This window comes from Ornithodoros turicata, chromosome 1 (assembly GCF_037126465.1).
Source record: "Ornithodoros turicata isolate Travis chromosome 1, ASM3712646v1, whole genome shotgun sequence".
Lineage (NCBI taxonomy): Eukaryota > Metazoa > Arthropoda > Arachnida > Ixodida > Argasidae > Ornithodoros > Ornithodoros turicata.
Window position 1 is genome coordinate 141,571,200 of NC_088201.1, and position 18,391 is coordinate 141,589,590.

At 53.4% G+C, this 18,391-nt stretch overlaps 1 protein-coding gene across 1 annotated transcript; it reads right to left on the bottom strand.

Moving 5' to 3' along the window:
- Positions 1-1,527: 1,527 nt before the first annotated feature.
- Positions 1,528-2,193, bottom strand: LOC135386097 (uncharacterized). The gene has a single exon (XM_064615826.1). It carries the CDS (start codon positions 2,191-2,193, stop codon positions 1,528-1,530), a length of 666 nt encoding a protein of 221 aa, XP_064471896.1.
- Positions 2,194-18,391: the final 16,198 nt, after the last annotated feature.

The window sequence follows — 18,391 nt, forward strand, 5'->3', positions numbered from 1 at the left end:
ACCCTGTATAATGGTCATGGAATAACCTGGGCCTATTCGACATGGCAGCGGGTTGTGTAAGATGATCAGATGGGCCGTACATCTCTATTGTTGAAATGAATACGCAAGGTAAAATTGTTTTCAAATCTTCGTTGCAAGGACGAGTCTCCAGTACTGTGATATGTGTGATCACCGAAAGTTTTCGTTTCGAAAATTCATGCTGTACACGAATGTACAATCCAAGTTCCGAAATTAACATGATTTTCTGACAAACACCATGCTTTTCAAAGTGCGTACAGCTTGGGACAAATGTTTACGGAACACGGCATTGGCGTTTTTCTTCATCGGAGCGGCTCCCTGCTAGCTATGAGGCAGAAAATGAATAAGAATCGGGTGACCGGCTATTCGGTCCATCTTTCAGTATGGGCTGGCACGGTTGATTTAGTGGATGTGCCTTCCACACCTTCATCCCTCAAAACTTTCTTTTCGTTCGCTTGACTTGGCCATTGAGCTTTGTCTTCTAGCCATTGTGGCACTTCCGACCACAATTTGGATAACAACACCGTTTTTTTACTTTACTCCTCGAGTCAACAAATCGGCCGGATTGTCTTGTGATCTTACATGTTTCCATGCATGCTTCGCAAGTTCGCAGTCACTTTTCGTGTTTCTCACACCCTGTTTGATACGAACACCTCGCGGAGGTCTCGGAACATATCCATTGCAATGCAATTGTAGAATCTGTCCAACAGTAAACCTCATCCAACTTACGTTGAAAGGTATGTTTTAAATAGTCCAGCAGCTTTGCTGTAAGAGTTGCTCTTAGCAATTCTACCTTGCTAATGATAACGGCTTCAGAAGTGCAACTCGTGATATTGCTCTGATTTCCGTCGTCATAACATCTAGACATCGTGATCTTTTGCAGCTCTTCTACATCTGTAAACCATTCAGGCCATCGCTCTTGTTGATCTTCCTGCAGGTGATCGTCCCCTGAGATCTTTGTTTTCCACGACCGTGCAGTAATATCTTTGCTGCAACAACTACGGGTGCTAACATCCCCAATGGATCATATATCCTTGCGACACGCTGTAGCACCATATGTTTGGTCCATAGTGATTCTTCGATCATGTCTTTCACGCTATTCTCTGCAGAGATCTCGATGTAATCTTTTTCGAAATTCGAGTTAAGTCCAAGCACCTTGATTTGCCCTTTTTTGCGTACTACCTCTTCTTCTTGTCAGGTTCTTCTTCCTTGAAGTCACTTGCAGATATCTGCATCAGATACTCGGAGCTTGACATCCATTTCCTTAATTCCATGTCAGCTGTGCTAAATATCTCTCTTGCTTCTAAACAAACCTTTCTTGCATCTTGATCACTGCTTCCTCCGATGATCACGTCGTCGACGTAAACAGATTTTTCCAACATCCGCACTGTGTCCGGATACTTATCCTTCACGCAGGAGTGCAAATGTGCTTTTACCGTCGCTGCTAGTGGAAACGCGCTCGAGGCAATTCCAAAGGTTACCCTTGTCATCCTCGATGTCTCCAATTTGTTATTTTCCGTAGTATATGGTATGTGCTCCCACCAAAGCATACAGCATACGAAGTGCATCTCTGTCTTCTTCTTGTATGATAATCTGCAGGAACGCCTGTTTCACGTTTGCAACAAGTGCTACTTTGTGCGTTCTGAAGTTGAGAAGAACCAAGACTATATCGGGGACAAGGTTCGGCCCTGCATCCAAACAGTCGTTTACAGATATCCCGGGTGTCTCAGCTGATAAAGCGTCGAAGGCGATCCTGATCTTGGTGGTTGTGCTGTCTTCCCGAATGACAGCCTGGTGTGGCATGTAGTATACGAATTCACCGTTACTTTGACCTGCCTTGACCTTCTCTGCTACACCCGACGACAAATATTCCCTGATGGCTTTGTCATACCTTTCCAATAGGGTTGTGTCCTTCCGTAGCCTCTTTGTTAGCTGCAATAGGTGTTTGTGGGCCAAGTAATAATTATCCTCCAGATTGACCTCGTGCTTCCATGTAAGTCTGACTGCATATCGATTGTTGAGCTTTTGAAGATTCCTGACAAACTCCATTAGTCTCTCATCATCTTCGGTTGTAAAATCCCTATGTTCCTGCGTCTCTTCGCCCCGGAATGCTCTTAATTGTTCGTCTTCTAGTTCACACCCAAGCGACACTTTTAGTACATTGACTGCGGTCATCTTAGGGAATCGGTATTTTAAAGTAACTGGCCCTTGTATCGCCCAACCGAGAGTTGTCTCCACCGCTGTTACTGAATCGCTTATCCTGTACGTCTTTCCAGTGACAAGTTCCCAATAGTGGTCTGAACCTACCAGTACGCCTATTTGATCGTCTGCTACTGTTTCTTCGTCCCTGTACTTCGTTTCGTACTGTCTCTTTGCAAGATATTAGTTCCTATCTTCTCTACTTCGAGAGCTCTGGTCGTCTGTGCATATGCGCCCTTGTGCTTCTTTATCTTCAGCTCAACAACTCGCATCTCTTTCTCTGAAACTTCCCCTTCCATAAGATCCGATGAACAGATTCTCCGTTCCCAATATCGGACATCTGAGTGCCTTGGACAATGACTTTGTAATGAATGACCTTTGGCGTTCAGTGTCCAGTAGTATCCTTGCTGGTTGCGTGCCTTGCCTTCCCTCTATTATAGCTGTAATGGTTTGAAGCAACACGCTTCTTGAAAGTTCACCTTTTCTGTTTCTTCCATCTCGTCTTTCGGATGCATGATATGCATGCTCTGTCGAACGCTCTTCTGTTCCCTCTTCTATTTATCCGTGGTGTGGGTTCGGCGGTCTACTGTTTCTTGGCTGACGTTCCAACTCGTCCGCTGACACCAATGATGATTGTGTTCTCCTGTTCCGGCACATGCTTGTAGCGTGTCCGTCTTTACGTCTTTTACATTTAATTCTGCTGTTGTAAAACTTTGCTGAATGGCTTTCTCTTGTGCATTTGAAGCAGCGTCGCTCTTCTTTGAGTTTCAGCAGTTTAGCTCCGTACGTTAGCGATTTTTGGCACTCTTCTGTTTTGTGGCTAGATTGACCACAGAATATGCATTTGCTTGTTGCGGTCATAGAAAATGCAGCAGATGATTTTCCTCTTATTCCCTGTATTTTTCCTGTTGTGGAGTACGAGGTATGCTGTTCCCGTTTGAACTCTGCCCGCCATTTCTCGTCGTCTCCTTGAAATTTTACTAAGTCTTGCAGTCTTTGAAATAGTCTCTTAAGTTTCTCGACATTCTCCTTCATCAACGTAACCTCTTCCGCCTGGTTCTGGTCATGCTGGCTATTCCTTTTTCGTTCTTCTTCTTTCAGTTGTCGGATTTCGCCCCTTGAATCCTACGCGGGGTTGAGTCCAACCCGTCTCTCCCTAATGCCACACCCAGGGACACGAACAGTCACTTGCTAGAAAACCGTTTAATGCCAACTTGATGCCAACAAACAACTTACATCATGGTGCGCAATCTCTCCCTCTCGTTCTCTCACCTTCTGTCCCCCCGACCGCCTGCATCAGCTTATCAATGCTTCCCCAGCCAGTGACGTGTATGCCAAAGGGAGTCTGGCAATTAGGAGGAGCCTAAGAAAGAGGCTCGACCTGTCAATCAAACTTAGGGGCATTTCATTGGTGACCGTTTGCCGTGGGAGCTGCCATGACACCAAATTTTCTCCAAGATGGAGGATGGTGCTTGGAACGGCGAAGCAGAGATTTCGTGACGAAAAATTTTCACAGACTACTTTAATTTCATACTGTGAGTATATATCCTCATGTACGAATCTGCAAAATCAGTTTCAACTTTCGCTCCGCTATCATTATTTACGTGAAAAAGGGATGTTTCGTCGCTAACGTTAGGCCTAGTTAAGACCGTGATACCAACGAAATAGCAAGAAGGACGACCCTTATACGTAGGATTTTACATTATATAACTGCAATTAATTTATACACATATCTTTGCTAATTTTTTATTCGATCTACTTACATAACGCGATTTAAAACTTCATACCGGCAGTCGTCTGCTACGAAGAAGCAGTTGTGTAGCTTTCCGGGCCAATCACTTCTGCCAGCAACAATTTCTGCAATTCTGGGCCTTCCCAACATGCCTCTCTCCATGCAGATGGCGTTGATAAAAGTGGGCGCAAAATGCGTCGTGTAGGTCTGTCACCAGTGATATCCGTTTCAATCCGAATCAGTCGAGTTTCTCCAAAATGGTGGCACCCAGTAAATAAGGGTGAGGTATAAGTACTGGGTGGACGTAATAATAGACAACTGTATTTCCACCTGTGATAGGCTAGATACCTCAAAAAGTGGCTGGAGCCTCGGGTATAGGCAGGTCCCATTAATGGTCAGACTCCCTTTGGCATACACGGCACTGTCCTCAGCATTACATGCGCGCCCTCTCTGGGCACGTAACTGAACATGTTTAACATGCACGCCCTCTCTGGGACCGTTACATAACACAGACGCCCTCCTTGGGCTCCAGTCGCGGTGCGCGACACCACACTCCACCCCCCCCCCCCCCACTACATGTCCGGAGAATCTGGGATAGCGTCGTCCGGTGGGCTTCTTTGAGGGCCGGCGAGAAGACCTAGCTGGTAGCGTCGAAGGAGGCCTAGAGCTGCCGCGATATCCTCCGGACCCAGCGTCGAAGGCGTGATGGCTCTGTCCCTAAGCAGGTGGCTCTGGTGCAGGCCGCCGGCTCGGTGGGTGAATCCCAGGGACTCAGCACAGCTGGCATAAGCGAGCCAGCTCCTTAGGAGTGTGGACAGCGGGAGGTTCTGTGGGGTACTTCTCCTGGAGGGTGAATCCGCGGAAAGGTTCCGGTGTCTAGTCGAGGGGGTACCCCCTCAGGTGCCGGCTCTGGTCGCGCCAGTGTCTTCGAGAGGCGTAGCTGATTGTAACGACGCCGACCTGTGTCGTCCAAGTGGCAACGTGGAGCTATGCGGAGGGGCCACCATGTGGAGCAAGGGCTGGGCGCTGTGGAGGCCCGTCGGTTCTCCCGTTGCGAGGGCGTCGACGAGGAGGACGATAGGGCTGTCGTCCGGCATGCCTCCCTCGTGTCCTGTAAGAGGAAAGGAGGAAGGATTATCTCGGCTGCTTACGTGGGCGAAGGTTATAACGGGTAATCCCGGGAACCCCTCCCTGGGCAGTAGTCGCTCCGGGGGATCATCGACCGGCCCTGGGTTGACTGGAGGGAGAGCGGGCTTGTGATGCCGGATCGTGGTCCTCCTCACACCTGCCGTTGTCCGAGATGCGCTGACGGAAGTCCTTGAGGTCTTGTACGTGGACGGGGCCCGTTTCCTCGTTGTCACTGCGAGGCTCCATCCTGTAAGTGACCGGAGTTAGCTGCGCGCTTACCCGATAAGGACCGTCCCATCAATCAGCGAGGGAGGCAGCAAAGCCCTTCGCTGCATCGCTAAGGGGATGTGTTCGCCTTGGAACCAGGTCTCCAACCTGACGTCAACCTTTGTTGTACTGGAGAGACTGCTCCAGTCATGCGACCTCAAGACTCTTCGTGCCAAACCAATGGCAGTCGAAATTCTATCGCGAAGATCGTTTGCATGCTTCACGTACGAATGACTAGGCTGTACGTGCCGTGTTCGCAATGTGTTTTTGAGGGGGAAAACTATTTCCCGCCCGAAATTCAAATGAGCCGGGTAAATCCTGTCGACCTATTTTCCGTCGTACGGGTGGTAAAGCCAAGCTCCGTAAGACAGGCGTCCTAATCTTTATGCCTTTCGGAAAAAGATACCAACATCATGTTGAAGTTGCGATTAACCCGCTAAGTTATGTTCGCCTGGGGGTGATAAGGGGACTTCTTTACATGACGTATGCTCAACGCAGAGCAGCTGTCGCCAAACACCTTACTTGTAAAGTACGAGGCGTTATCCGTGAAGAGCTGGTCCGGGAATCCAGACAGGGAAAAAACGTCCAGCAGTCTGTCCCAGATCCGAGCGGACAGCAACTTCCGCAGCGGTTAAAGCTCAACCCACTTCGCGAAGCGATCTGTAGTAACTAACAGATACTGGTTACCACGGGGACTTCTGGGATAAGGACCCATCACGTCACATGCGACTATCTGCCAAGGTTTCTGGCTAACAATCGGTTGCAGCAAACCGGGAAGCTGCCCTCCACGCGGCTTAGACTTCTGACATACCCGACAGCTGCGTGTATACCGCAAAACATCCTGTCTCTAGCCTGGCCAAGTCGCGATACGACACAATTTAGAATAAGTATTGCTGCCGCTACCGTGACCCGACAATGCAGAATCAGGGAAGTATTTGAGAAATAACTTACGTAGCTTCCTTGGAACTACGATCTGAAAGGGGCTATCACCAACCTCCTCGTTGTCTGCCTGGGAAGCATACCGGACCAGGAGACCATCCTCGCTCAGCTGATAGGAGTCGTGCCTCTCCTCAGCGTCTTCCGTGGATCCCAGGTTTGCCGTTTCCAGCCACCTTGACACACGCTGACAAAGGCCATCGGTCTCCTCTGCGCTTCCAGGATGTTGTCCCTGCTTACAACCTGTCCCCACGAGAGCTCCTCCTCCAAGAATGTGTGGCTAACCGCGGCCACAAGCTCCTGCGGAATAACGACGTCCTCAAGGGCCAACAGTGCTCGAGACAGTGCGTCTGCCGCCTTATTTGAGATTCCCTTCCGGCATTCCACCGAGAAGTCATATCGCTGCAACGTTAAACTCCAACGTGCCATCCGTCCGGCTGGATTTTTCAACCGCTTTAACCAGCACAGCGCCTGATGGTCAGTTTGAATAGTGAATTTCGCACCATCCAAATACATGTCGAACTTATCCGAACTTGTGTCGAACATGTCGAACTAGGCACTCCTTCTCCGTTACGCTATAATTGCACTCGGAAGGCGTCAGCGCACGGCTTGCAAATGCCACGGGCTGGAGTTCACCGTGGTGCTCTTGTAACAAGACTGCACCAAGGCCATAATCGCTCGCATCTGTTTGAAGTACAAATTGGCGGTTCAGGTCTTGGAGATACAAGCGGGTAGTTTCCGCATCGCATTAGCGAGAGAGAGATAAACGCCTGCTCCTGCGCTTGACCCCACGACCATCGTGCTCCCTTCCACAAAAGCCAAGTTAGCGGTTGCGCTAGCTCTGCGCATCGCGGTATAAATTGTCTATAGAAGTCAATCATACCCAGGAAGCGCTGCTAGCTTTTAACATCTGTCGGGCGGGGGCACTCTAGGACAGTGTTTTCCAAACTTTTTGCGGTGACGGACCCCCAAAAGCGATGAGAATCAATTCATGAACCCACACACCGTCACAGTCACACGTCATAACCAGCAACCTCGTCAGCTGCTGCGCGCTTTCGATACAGCTTCAGAAACGATTCCGGACTGGTTTCTTCTTGTTGTTTGTATGTGTATGACGCGGACAAACGTGCATTGCAGAACTTTTCTATCAGAAATTAGAAGCCAGCCGTTGAAGCATGCTTGTAGCAATTTTGGAAGTTCTGGGTGTTTGGAAATCGGGAACATGTATGAGCGCGTGTTTGTGGGGACGAAAATCCTCACTGAAATGAGAGAGACGGTCGCGGGCCCCCACGAACACTCTCGCGGACCGCCAGGGGTCCGCGGACCACACTTTGGGAAACACTGCTCTAGGATATCCATTTAGCTTGTCCTCGTTCGGCCTGACCGTGCTGGACTCCACCTTGAACCCGATGAGTTCGATGCTGTTGGTAACCAACTGCATCTTCCGGGGATTGACAGTCAATCCTGCAGCCTGCATGCGTCGTAACCCCATTTTCAAATGAGAAAGGTGTTCCTGGAATGTACGTGAAAAAATTACTACGTCATCCATGCACTCCATAGCGAAATTGTATTTCGCATCGCCAAGCACCGGGTCCATCACTTGCTGAAAACTAGCGGGGGAATTAGACAATCCAAAGGGTAGTATGACAAATTCGAATAATCCCCTGCGACAGGTGAATGCTGTTTTCTCAACATCATTCGGTGCAATCAGAATCTGCAGGGAGCCTCTACTGCAGTCCAAAGTTGTAAACACGTGGGCGGATCCCAACGAATACATGATCGAGTCTATCGAGGGAAAAGGGTACGGATCTCTTACCGTCACCTCGTTCATTGGGCGGTAATCCACGCACAACCTTGCGGTTCCACCCTTTTTCGGCGCAAGAACCACCGGAAAACCCCACGGGCTGCGGGAAGGTCTCACAGCACCAGTTTCGATCATTTCATCCAGCGCAGCATCGAGGAGCTTGCGCTTATGCACGCTCACAGGCCGAGGGTTACATCGCCAAGGCCTTGCGCCGCCGGTTTCTATCCGCTGCTCCAATGCATGGGTTAGACCTGGTCTCTCTGTGAACATACAGGAGAATTGCCGCAATGCTTTAGCGAGCATGCGTCGCTGGTCTGGGCTTCCTGGAAATCGTTTCAGGGCCTCCTCCAAAACAGTGGGTACAACCGTCACTGGGAAAATAGCTCAACGGGCGTAGATTGTCCAGCTCCGGAATCCTGGGTCTCCTCACCAGTCCGGTTCTGCTCCGTTTCCGGCGTTGTCCACTCCATGAAGGGATAGAGGGTACCGCTTGCATGCTGGTAGCCTAAGCGACGTAAGTCCATCCGGATAATGAAGTCGCGCCCCAGGATCATCAGTCCCGCCAATCCGGGCAGGTAGATGAAGCGTTGTCTGACACGTTGTCCATCGACGGTCAAGGTGAGACGTGCTGCTCCTCCGGCTGATACCACTGCATCTGATGCAAGCCTTAGGCAGGTCCGGGTTGTCCGTACGGAAATGTTCCGCTCCCGGCACCAATCGTGGATGGTGCCACCTATCAGGGACACAGCCGCTCCAGTGTCCACCAAAGCTACAACGTCCTTACCCAGAACGCACGCCACGATAAACGGTCCAATGTTGCATATGTCATCCTGCGCTCGACATGCGAGCGGGACAGAGGCAACTATGTTATCAGACAAGATAACATGGTTAGAATTCGCTTGCCCTTTATCGACGTTTTCAGCAGCCGACGACAGAACTGAGTCATTCCCAATTACCGCCGCCGGCGTCCCGGGTTTCCCTGCGGGTGTTGTCTGGAGGTGGTAGTGGTCTGCTGCGGGCAGTTACGACGAAAATGACCGCGTTCGCCGCAACCGTAACAACGGGGTTGTGTTCCAGCGTTATTACCTGCTCGCGAGTCGCGCCTGTCCTGCCGCGGTGCATGACGTGCATCATCGGCTTCGCGCTCACGCGGCTCTGCTAGTGCCGACCTCGCTCGGTTCCTATGATCATATGCAAATGGATCCAAAGAACGATATACCGGTCCGGCACACAAACCGCCGTGTGTTCCAACAGTCCCGCCGGGGTTTAGTTCCGTTCTAACGACTGTCTCAGCCCGTTCCATGCGCAACTAGGCTCCAGTGTTTGTTCCGGACTAGGCGGTGGGCAATACTGCAATTCCGCCAACAAATCTGCTTGGATGACACGGGCTCCCTTAGCAAGGTCATCGAGCGAAGAAAAGCTTCGCCCGCGCAAATAAGGCTTAAAACGAGGGTGGCATTGGCGAATAACGCGGGCCACTTTCTCGGTTTCTGTCGCAAGCGGTTCGGCTCTGCGATACAGCTCTTGGGTTGCCCGGGTATATTCCAACAGGCTCTCCTCCACGTGCTGCCTTCGGGTCATGCGTTCCTCACGCATACACATTGCGTAATCCGGGGGCAAAAGTTCCTCCCGAAACCGCCGCTGAAATTCAGTCATAGACGGAAATGCGGGTTGAGACCGGCGCCACACAGCAGCTGAGCTTACCAATGTAACGGGTAGTCTCTGGCGCAGAACGGCTTCGTCGGTTGCTCCAACGGCTGTCTGGTAAGCCTCCAGGTCGGCAAGGAAATCTTCGACGGACTTGGCGTCGCTAGCCCGCAAATGTCGGTACCGACAGGTTCAGGCGTAGCGGTGGTTCCGAGGAAAGCTGTGCGGCGGACGTGCTACTGGCAAGATGTCGCGACAATAAAGTGCAGAGAGCTGTCATCTGCCGAAGCAGGTCCTCCGCTACTGGCGTGTCGTCCTTGTAGGCGGGCTCGAGATGCGTCTTGAGCGCGTGGTCTGGCCAAGTCCAAACGACAGAATGTTGCCGCACCCCCCCCCCCCGTCCAAAAACGCACAAGGAAAGCCTCTGCTACCCGCGATATCTTTTTTGCAGTTCCAATCACTTCAGCGCGTGGTCTGGCTAAGTCTTAACGACAGAATGTTGCCGCAGCCCACCCACCCCCGTCCAAAAACGCACACGAAAACACTGGGCTACCCGCGATATCTTCTTTGCAATTCCAGTCACTTCAGCGCGTAGTCGGGCTAAGTCTAAACCACAGAATGTTGCCGCAGCCCCCCTCCCCCCGTCCAAACACGCACACGAAAAGCCTGGGCTACCCGCGATATCTTTTTGTTGTTTGCAGTTCCAGTCACTTCAGCGCGTGGTCGGGCTAAGTCTAAACGACAGAATGTTGCCGCACCCCCCCCCCCCCGTCCAAAAACGCTCACGAAAAGCCTGGGCTACCCGAGATATCTTTTTTGTTGTTTGCAGTTCCAGTCACTTCAGCGCGTGGTCGGGCTAAGTCTAAACGACAGAATGTTGCCGTAGCCCCCCCCCCCCCCCGTCCAAAAACGCACACGAAAAGCCTGGGCTACCCGCGATACCTTCTTTGCAATTCCAATCACTTCAGCGCGTGGTCTGGCTAAGTCTAAACGACAGAATGTTGCCGCAGCCCCCCTTCCCCCGTCCAAACACGCACACGAAAAGCCTCTGCTACCCGCGATATCTTTTTTGCACAGTTCCAATCACTGCAGCGCGTCGTCCGGCAAAGCCTAAACGACGAAATCTCGCCGCAGCCCCCCTTCCATACACGCACACGAAAAGCCTGGGCTACCCGCCATATCTTTTTTGCAGTTCCAATCACTTCAACGCGTGGTCTGGCTAAGTCTAAACGACACAATGTTGCCGCAGCCCCCCCCCCCCGTCCAAAAACGCACACGAAAAGCCTGGGCTACCCGCGATATCTTCTTTGCAATTCCAGTCACTTCAGCGCGTCGTCGGGCTAAGTCTAAACCACAGAATGTTGCCGCAGCCCCCCCCCCCCCGTCCAAACACGCACACGAAAAGCCTGGGCTACCCGCGATACCTTTTTTGCACAGTTCCAATCACTTCAGCGCGTGGTCGGGCTGTCTGAACGACAGAATGTTGCCGCAGCCCCCCCCCCCGTCCATAAACGCACACGAAAACCCTGGGCTACCCGCGATATCTTCTTTGCAATTCCAGTCACTTCAGCGCGTCGTCGGGCTAAGTCTAAACCACAGAATGTTGCCGCAGCCCCTCCCCCCCCCCCGTCCAAACACGCACACGAAAAGCCTGGGCTACCCGCGATATCTTTTTTGCACAGTTCCAATCACTTCAGCGCGTGGTCGGGCTGTCTAAACGACAGAATGTTGCCGCAGCCCCCCCCCCCCCGTTCATAAACGCACACGAAAACCCTGGGCTACCCGCGATATCTTCTTTGCAATTCCAGTCACTTCAGCGCGTCGTCGGGCTAAGTCTAAACTACAGAATGTTGCCGCAGCCCCCCCCCCGTCCATAAACGCACACGAAAACCCTGGGCTACCCGCGATATCTTCTTTGCAATTCCAGTCACTTCAGCGCGTCGTCGGGCTAAGTCTAAACCACAGAATGTTGCCGCAGCCCCCCCCCCCCCGTCCAAACACGCACACGAAAACCCTGGGCTACCCGCGATATCTTCTTTGCAATTCCAGTCACTTCAGCGCGTCGTCGGGCTATGTCTAAACCACAGAATGTTGCCGCAGCCCCCCCCCCCCCGTCCATAAACGCACACGAAAACCCTGGGCTACCCGCGATATCTTCTTTGCAATTCCAGTCACTTCAGCGCGTGGTCGGGCTAAGTCTAAATCACAGAATGTTGCCGCAGCCCCCCCCCCCCCCGTCCAAACACGCACACGAAAACCCTGGGCTACCCGCGATATCTTCTTTGCAATTCCAGTCACTTCAGCGCGTGGTCGGGCTAAGTCTAAATCACAGAATGTTGCCGCAGCCCCCCCCCCCCCCCCCGTCCAAACACGCACACGAAAACCCTGGGCTACCCGCGATATCTTCTTTGCAATTCCAGTCACTTCAGCGCGTCGTCGGGCTAAGTCTAAACCACAGAATGTTGCCGCAGCCCCCCCCGTCCATAAACGCACACGAAAACCCTGGGCTACCCGCGATATCTTCTTTGCAATTCCTGTCACTTCAGCGCGTCGTCGGGCTATGTCTAAACCACAGAATGTTGCCGCAGCCCCCCCCCCCCGTCCATAAACGCACACGAAAACCCTGGGCTACCCGCGATATCTTCTTTGCAATTCCAGTCACTTCAGCGCGTGGTCGGCCTAAGTCTAAACCACAGAATGTTGCCGCAGCCCCCCCCCCCCCCCGTCCAAACACGCACACGAAAACCCTGGGCTACCCGCGATATCTTCTTTGCAATTCCAGTCACTTCAGCGCGTCGTCGGGCTAAGTCTAAACCACAGAATGTTGCCGCAGCCCCCCCCCCGTCCAAACACGCACACGAAAACCCTGGGCTACCCGCGATATCTTCTTTGCAATTCCAGTCACTTCAGCGCGTCGTCGGGCTATGTCTAAACCACAGAATGTTGCCGCAGCCCCCCCCCCGTCCATAAACGCACGCGAAAACCCTGGGCTACCCGCGATATCTTCTTTGCAATTCCAGTCACTTCAGCGCGTGGTCGGGCTAAGTCTAAACCACAGAATGTTGCCGCAGCCCCCCCCCCGTCCAAACACGCACACGAAAACCCTGGGCTACCCGCGATATCTTCTTTGCAATTCCAGTCACTTCAGCGCGTGGTCGGGCTAAGTCTAAATCACAGAATGTTGCCGCAGCCCCCCCCCCCCCCCGTCCAAACACGCACACGAAAACCCTGGGCTACCCGCGATATCTTCTTTGCAATTCCAGTCACTTCAGCGCGTGGTCGGGCTAAGTCTAAACCACAGAATGTTGCCGCAGCCCCCCCCCCGTCCATAAACGCACACGAAAACCCTGGGCTACCCGCGATATCTTCTTTGCAATTCCAGTCACTTCAGCGCGTGGTCGGGCTAAGTCTAAACCACAGAATGTTGCCGCAGCCCCCCCCCCGTCCAAACACGCACACGAAAACCCTGGGCTACCCGCGATATCTTCTTTGCAATTCCAGTCACTTCAGCGCGTCGTCGGGCTAAGTCTAAACCACAGAATGTTGCCGCAGCCCCCCCCCCCCCCCGTCCAAACACGCACACGAAAACCCTGGGCTACCCGCGATATCTTCTTTGCAATTCCAGTCACTTCAGCGCGTCGTCGGGCTAAGTCTAAACCACAGAATGTTGCCGCAGCCCCCCCCCCCCCCGTCCAAACACGCACACGAAAACCCTGGGCTACCCGCGATATCTTCTTTGCAATTCCAGTCACTTCAGCGCGTCGTCGGGCTAAGTCTAAACCACAGAATGTTGCCGCAGCCCCCCCCCCCCCGTCCAAACACGCACACGAAAACCCTGGGCTACCCGCGATATCTTCTTTGCAATTCCAGTCACTTCAGCGCGTCGTCGGGCTAAGTCTAAACCACAGAATGTTGCCGCTGCCCCCCCCCCCCGTCCATAAACGCACACGAAAACCCTGGGCTACCCGCGATATCTTTGCAATTCCAGTCACTTCAGCGCGTCGTCGGGCTAAGTCTAAACCACAGAATGTTGCTGCAGCCCCCTCCCCCCGTCCAAACACGCACACGAAAGGCCTCTGCTACCCGCGATATCTTTTTTGCACAGTTCCAATCACTGCAGCGCGTGGTCGGGCTAAGTCTAAACGACAGAATGTTGCCGCACCCCCCCCCCCCGTCCAAACACGCACACAAAAAGCCTGGGCTACCCGCGATATCTTTTTTGCACTGTTCCAATCACTTCAGCGCGTGGTCGGGCTGTCTGAACGACAGAATGTTGCCGCAGCCCCCCCCCCCCCCCGTCCAAAAACGCACACGAAAACCCTGGGCCACCCGCGATATCTTTTTTGCAGTTCCAATCACTTCAGCGCGTGGTTTGGCTAAGCCTAAACGAGAGAATGTTGCCGCAGCCCCCCCCCCCCCGTCCATACATGCACACGAAAAGCCTGGGCTACCCGCGATATCTTTTTTGCAGTTCCAATCACTTCAGCGCGTGGTCTGGCTAAGCCTAAACGAGAGAATGTTGCCGCAGCCCCGCCCCCCCCCGTCCAAAAACGCACAAGGAAAGCCTCTGCTACCGGCGATGTCTTTTTTGCACAGTTCCAATCAGTTCAGCACGTCGTCCGGCATAGCCTAAACGACGAAATCTCGCCGCAGCCCCCCCTCCCCGTCCATACACGCACACGAAAAGCCTGGGCTACCCGCCATATCTTTTTTGCAGTTCCAGTCACTTCAGCGAGTGGTCTGGCTAAGTCTGAACGACAGAATGTTGCCGCAGCCCCCCCCCCCCCGTCCAAAAACGCACAAGGAAAGCCTCTGCTACCCGCGATATCTTTTTTGCAGTTCCAATCACTTCAGCGCGTGGTCTGGCTAAGTCTGAACGACAGAATGTTGCCGCAGCCCCCCCCCCGTCCATACATGCACACGAAAAGCCTGGGCTACCCGCGATATCTTTTTTGCAGTTCCAATCACTTCAGCGCGTGGTCTGGCTAAGTCTCAACGACAGAATGTTGCCGCAGCCCCCCCCCCCCCCCGTCCAAAAACGCACAAGGAAAGCCTCTGCTACCCGTGATATCTTTTTTGCAGTTGCAATCACTTCAGCGCGTGGTCTGGCTAAGTCTGAACGACAGAATGTTGCCGCAGCCCCCCCCCCCCCGTCCATACATGCACACGAAAAGCCTGGGCTACCCGCGATATCTTTTTTGCAGTTCCAATCACTTCAGCGCGTGGTCTGGCTAAGCCTAAACGACAGAATTTTGCCGCAGCCCCCCCCCCCCGTCCAAACACGCACACGAAAAACCTCTGCTACCGGCGATGTCTTTTTTGCACAGTTCCAATCACTGCAGCGCGTCGTCCGGCGAAACCTAAACGACGAAATCTCGCCGCAGCCCCCCCTCCCCGTTCATACACGCACACGAAAAGCCTGGGCTACCCGCCATATCTTTTTTGCAGTTCCAATCACTTCAGCGCGTGGTCTGGCTAAGTCTAAACGACAGAATTTTGCCGCAGCCCCCCCCCCCCCCCCGTCCAAACACGCACACGAAAAACCTCTGCTACCGGCGATGTCTTTTTTGCACAGTTCCAATCACTGCAGCGCGTCGTCCGGCAAAATCTAAACGACGAAATCTCGCCGCAGCCCCCCCTCCCCGTTCATACACGCACACGAAAAGCCTGGGCTACCCGCCATATCTTTTTTGCAGTTCCAATCACTTCAGCGCGTGGTCTGGCTAAGTCTAAACGACAGAATTTTGCCGCAGCCCCCCCCCCCCCCCCGTCCAAACACGCACACGAAAAACCTCTGCTACCGGCGATGTCTTTTTTGCACAGTTCCAATCACTGCAGCGCGTCGTCCGGCAAAACCTAAACGACGAAATCTCGCCGCAGCCCCCCCTCCCCGTTCATACACGCACACGAAAAGCCTGGGCTACCCGCCATATCTTTTTTGCAGTTCCAATCACTTCAGCGCGTGGTCTGGCTAAGTCTAAACGACAGAATTTTGCCGCAGCCCCCCCCCCCCGTCCAAACACGCACACGAAAAACCTCTGCTACCGGCGATGTCTTTTTTGCACAGTTCCAATCACTGCAGCGCGTCGTCCGGCAAAACCTAAACGACGAAATCTGGCCGCAGCCCCCCCTCCCCGTTTATACACGCACACGAAAAACCTCTGCTACCGGCGATGTCTTTTTTGCACAGTTCCAATCACTGCAGCGCGTCGTCCGGCAAAACCTAAACGACGAAATCTGGCCGCAGCCCCCCCCCCCGTCCAAACACGCACACGAAAAACCTCTGCTACCGGCGATGTCTTTTTTGCACAGTTCCAATCACTGCAGCGCGTCGTCCGGCAAAACCTAAACGACGAAATCTCGCCGCAGCCCCCCCTCCCCGTTCATACACGCACACGAAAAGCCTGGGCTACCCGCCATATCTTTTTTGCAGTTCCAATCACTTCAGCGCGTGGTCTGGCTAAGTCTAAACGACAGAATTTTGCCGCAGCCCCCCCCCCCCCCCCGTCCAAACACGCACACGAAAAACCTCTGCTACCGGCGATGTCTTTTTTGCACAGTTCCAATCACTGCAGCGCGTCGTCCGGCAAAACCTAAACGACGAAATCTGGCCGCAGCCCCCCCTCCCCGTTCATACACGCACACGAAAAGCCTGGGCTACCCGCCATATCTTTTTTGCAGTTCCAATCACTTCAGCGCGTGGCCTGGCTAAGTCTAAACGACAGAATTTTGCCGCAGCCCCCCCCCCCCCGTCCAAACACGCACACGAAAAACCTCTGCTACCGGCGATGTCTTTTTTGCAGTTCCAATCACTTCAGCGCGTCGTCCGGCAAAGCCTAAACGACGAAATCTCGCCGCAGCCCCCCCTCCCCGTCCATACACGCACACGAAAAGCCTGGGCTACCCGCCATATCTTTTTTGCATTTCCAATCACTTCAGCGCGTGGTCTGGCTAAGTCTAAATGACAGAATGTTGCCGCAGCCCCCCCGCGTCCAAAAACGCACAAGGAAAGCCTCTGCTACCGGCGATGTCTTTTTTGCACAGTTCCAATCAGTTCAGCACGTCGTCCGGCATAGCCTAAACGACGAAATCTCGCCGCAGCCCCCCCTCCCCGTCCATACACGCACACGAAAAGCCTGGGCTACCCGCCATATCTTTTTTGCATTTCCAATCACTTCAGCGCGTGGTCTGGCTAAGTCTAAATGACAGAATGTTGCCGCAGCCCCCCCGCGTCCAAAAACGCACAAGGAAAGCCTCTGCTACCGGCGATGTCTTTTTTGCACAGTTCCAATCAGTTCAGCACGTCGTCCGGCATAGCCTAAACGACGAAATCTCGCCGCAGCCCCCCCTCCCCGTCCATACACGCACACGAAAAGCCTGGGCTACCCGCCATATTTTTTTGCAGTTCCAATCACTTCAGCGCGTGGTCTGGCTAAGTCCAAACGACAGAATGTTGCCGCAGCCCCCCCCCCCCTCCCCGTTCAAACACGCACAGGAAAAGCCTGGGCTACCCGCGATATCTTTTTGGCTTTTTGCAGTTCCGATCACTTCAGCGCGTGGTCGGGCTAAGTCTAAACGACAGAATGTTGCCGCAGCCCCCCCCCCCCGTCCAAAAACGCACAAGGAAAGCCTCTGCTACCGGCGATGTCTTTTTTGCACAGTTCCAATCACTGCAGCGCGTCGTCCGGCAAAGCCTAAACGACGAAATCTCGCCGCAGCCCCCCCCCCTCCCCGTCCGTACACGCACACGAAAAGCCTGCGCTACCCGCGATATCTTTTTAGCACAGTTCTAATAACTTCAGCGCGTGGTCTGGCTAAGCCTAAACGACAGAATTTTGCCGCAGCCCCCCCCCCCCCCCCCCGTCCAAACACGCACACGAAAAACCTCTGCTACCCGCGATATCTTTTTTGCACAGTTCCAATCACTGCAGCGCGTCGTCCGGCAAAGCCTAAACGACGAAATCTCGCCGCAGCCCCCCCGTCCATACACGCACACGAAAAGCCTGGGCTACCGGCGATATCTTCTTTGCAATTCCAATCACTTCAGCGCGTGGTCCGGCTAAGTCTAAACGACACAATGTTCCCGCATCCCCCCCGTCCAAAAACGCACACGAAAAGCCTGGGCTACCGGCGATATCTTCTTTGCAATTCCAATCACTTCAGCGCGTGGTCGGGCTAAGTCTAAACCACAGAATGTTGCCGCAGCCCCCCTCCCCCCGTCCAAACACGCACACGAAAAGCCTGGGCTACCCGCGATATCTTTTTTGCACAGTTCCAATCACTTCAGCGCGTGGTCGGGCTAAGCCTAAACGACAGAATTTTGCCGCAGCCCCCCCCCCCCCCCCGTCCAAAAACGCACAAGGAAAGCCTCTGCTACCGGCGATGTCTTTTTTGCACAGTTCCAATCACTTCAGCGCGTCGTCTGGCTAAGTCTGAACGACAGAATGTTGCCGCAGCGCCCCCCCCCCCGTCCAAACACGCACACGAAAAACCTCTGCTACCGGCGATGTCTTTTTTGCACAGTTCCAATCACTGCAGCGCGTCGTCCGGCAAAGCCTAAACGACGAAATCTCGCCGCAGCCCCCCCTCCCCGTCCATGCACGCACACGAAAAGCCTGGGCTACCCGCGATATCTTTTTTGCAGTTCCAATCACTTCAGC

Coding starts and splice junctions, on each gene's coding strand:
- LOC135386097 (XM_064615826.1), bottom strand. CDS start 2,193: ATGACCGCAGTCAATGTACTAAAAGTGTCGCTTGGGTGTGAACTAGAA.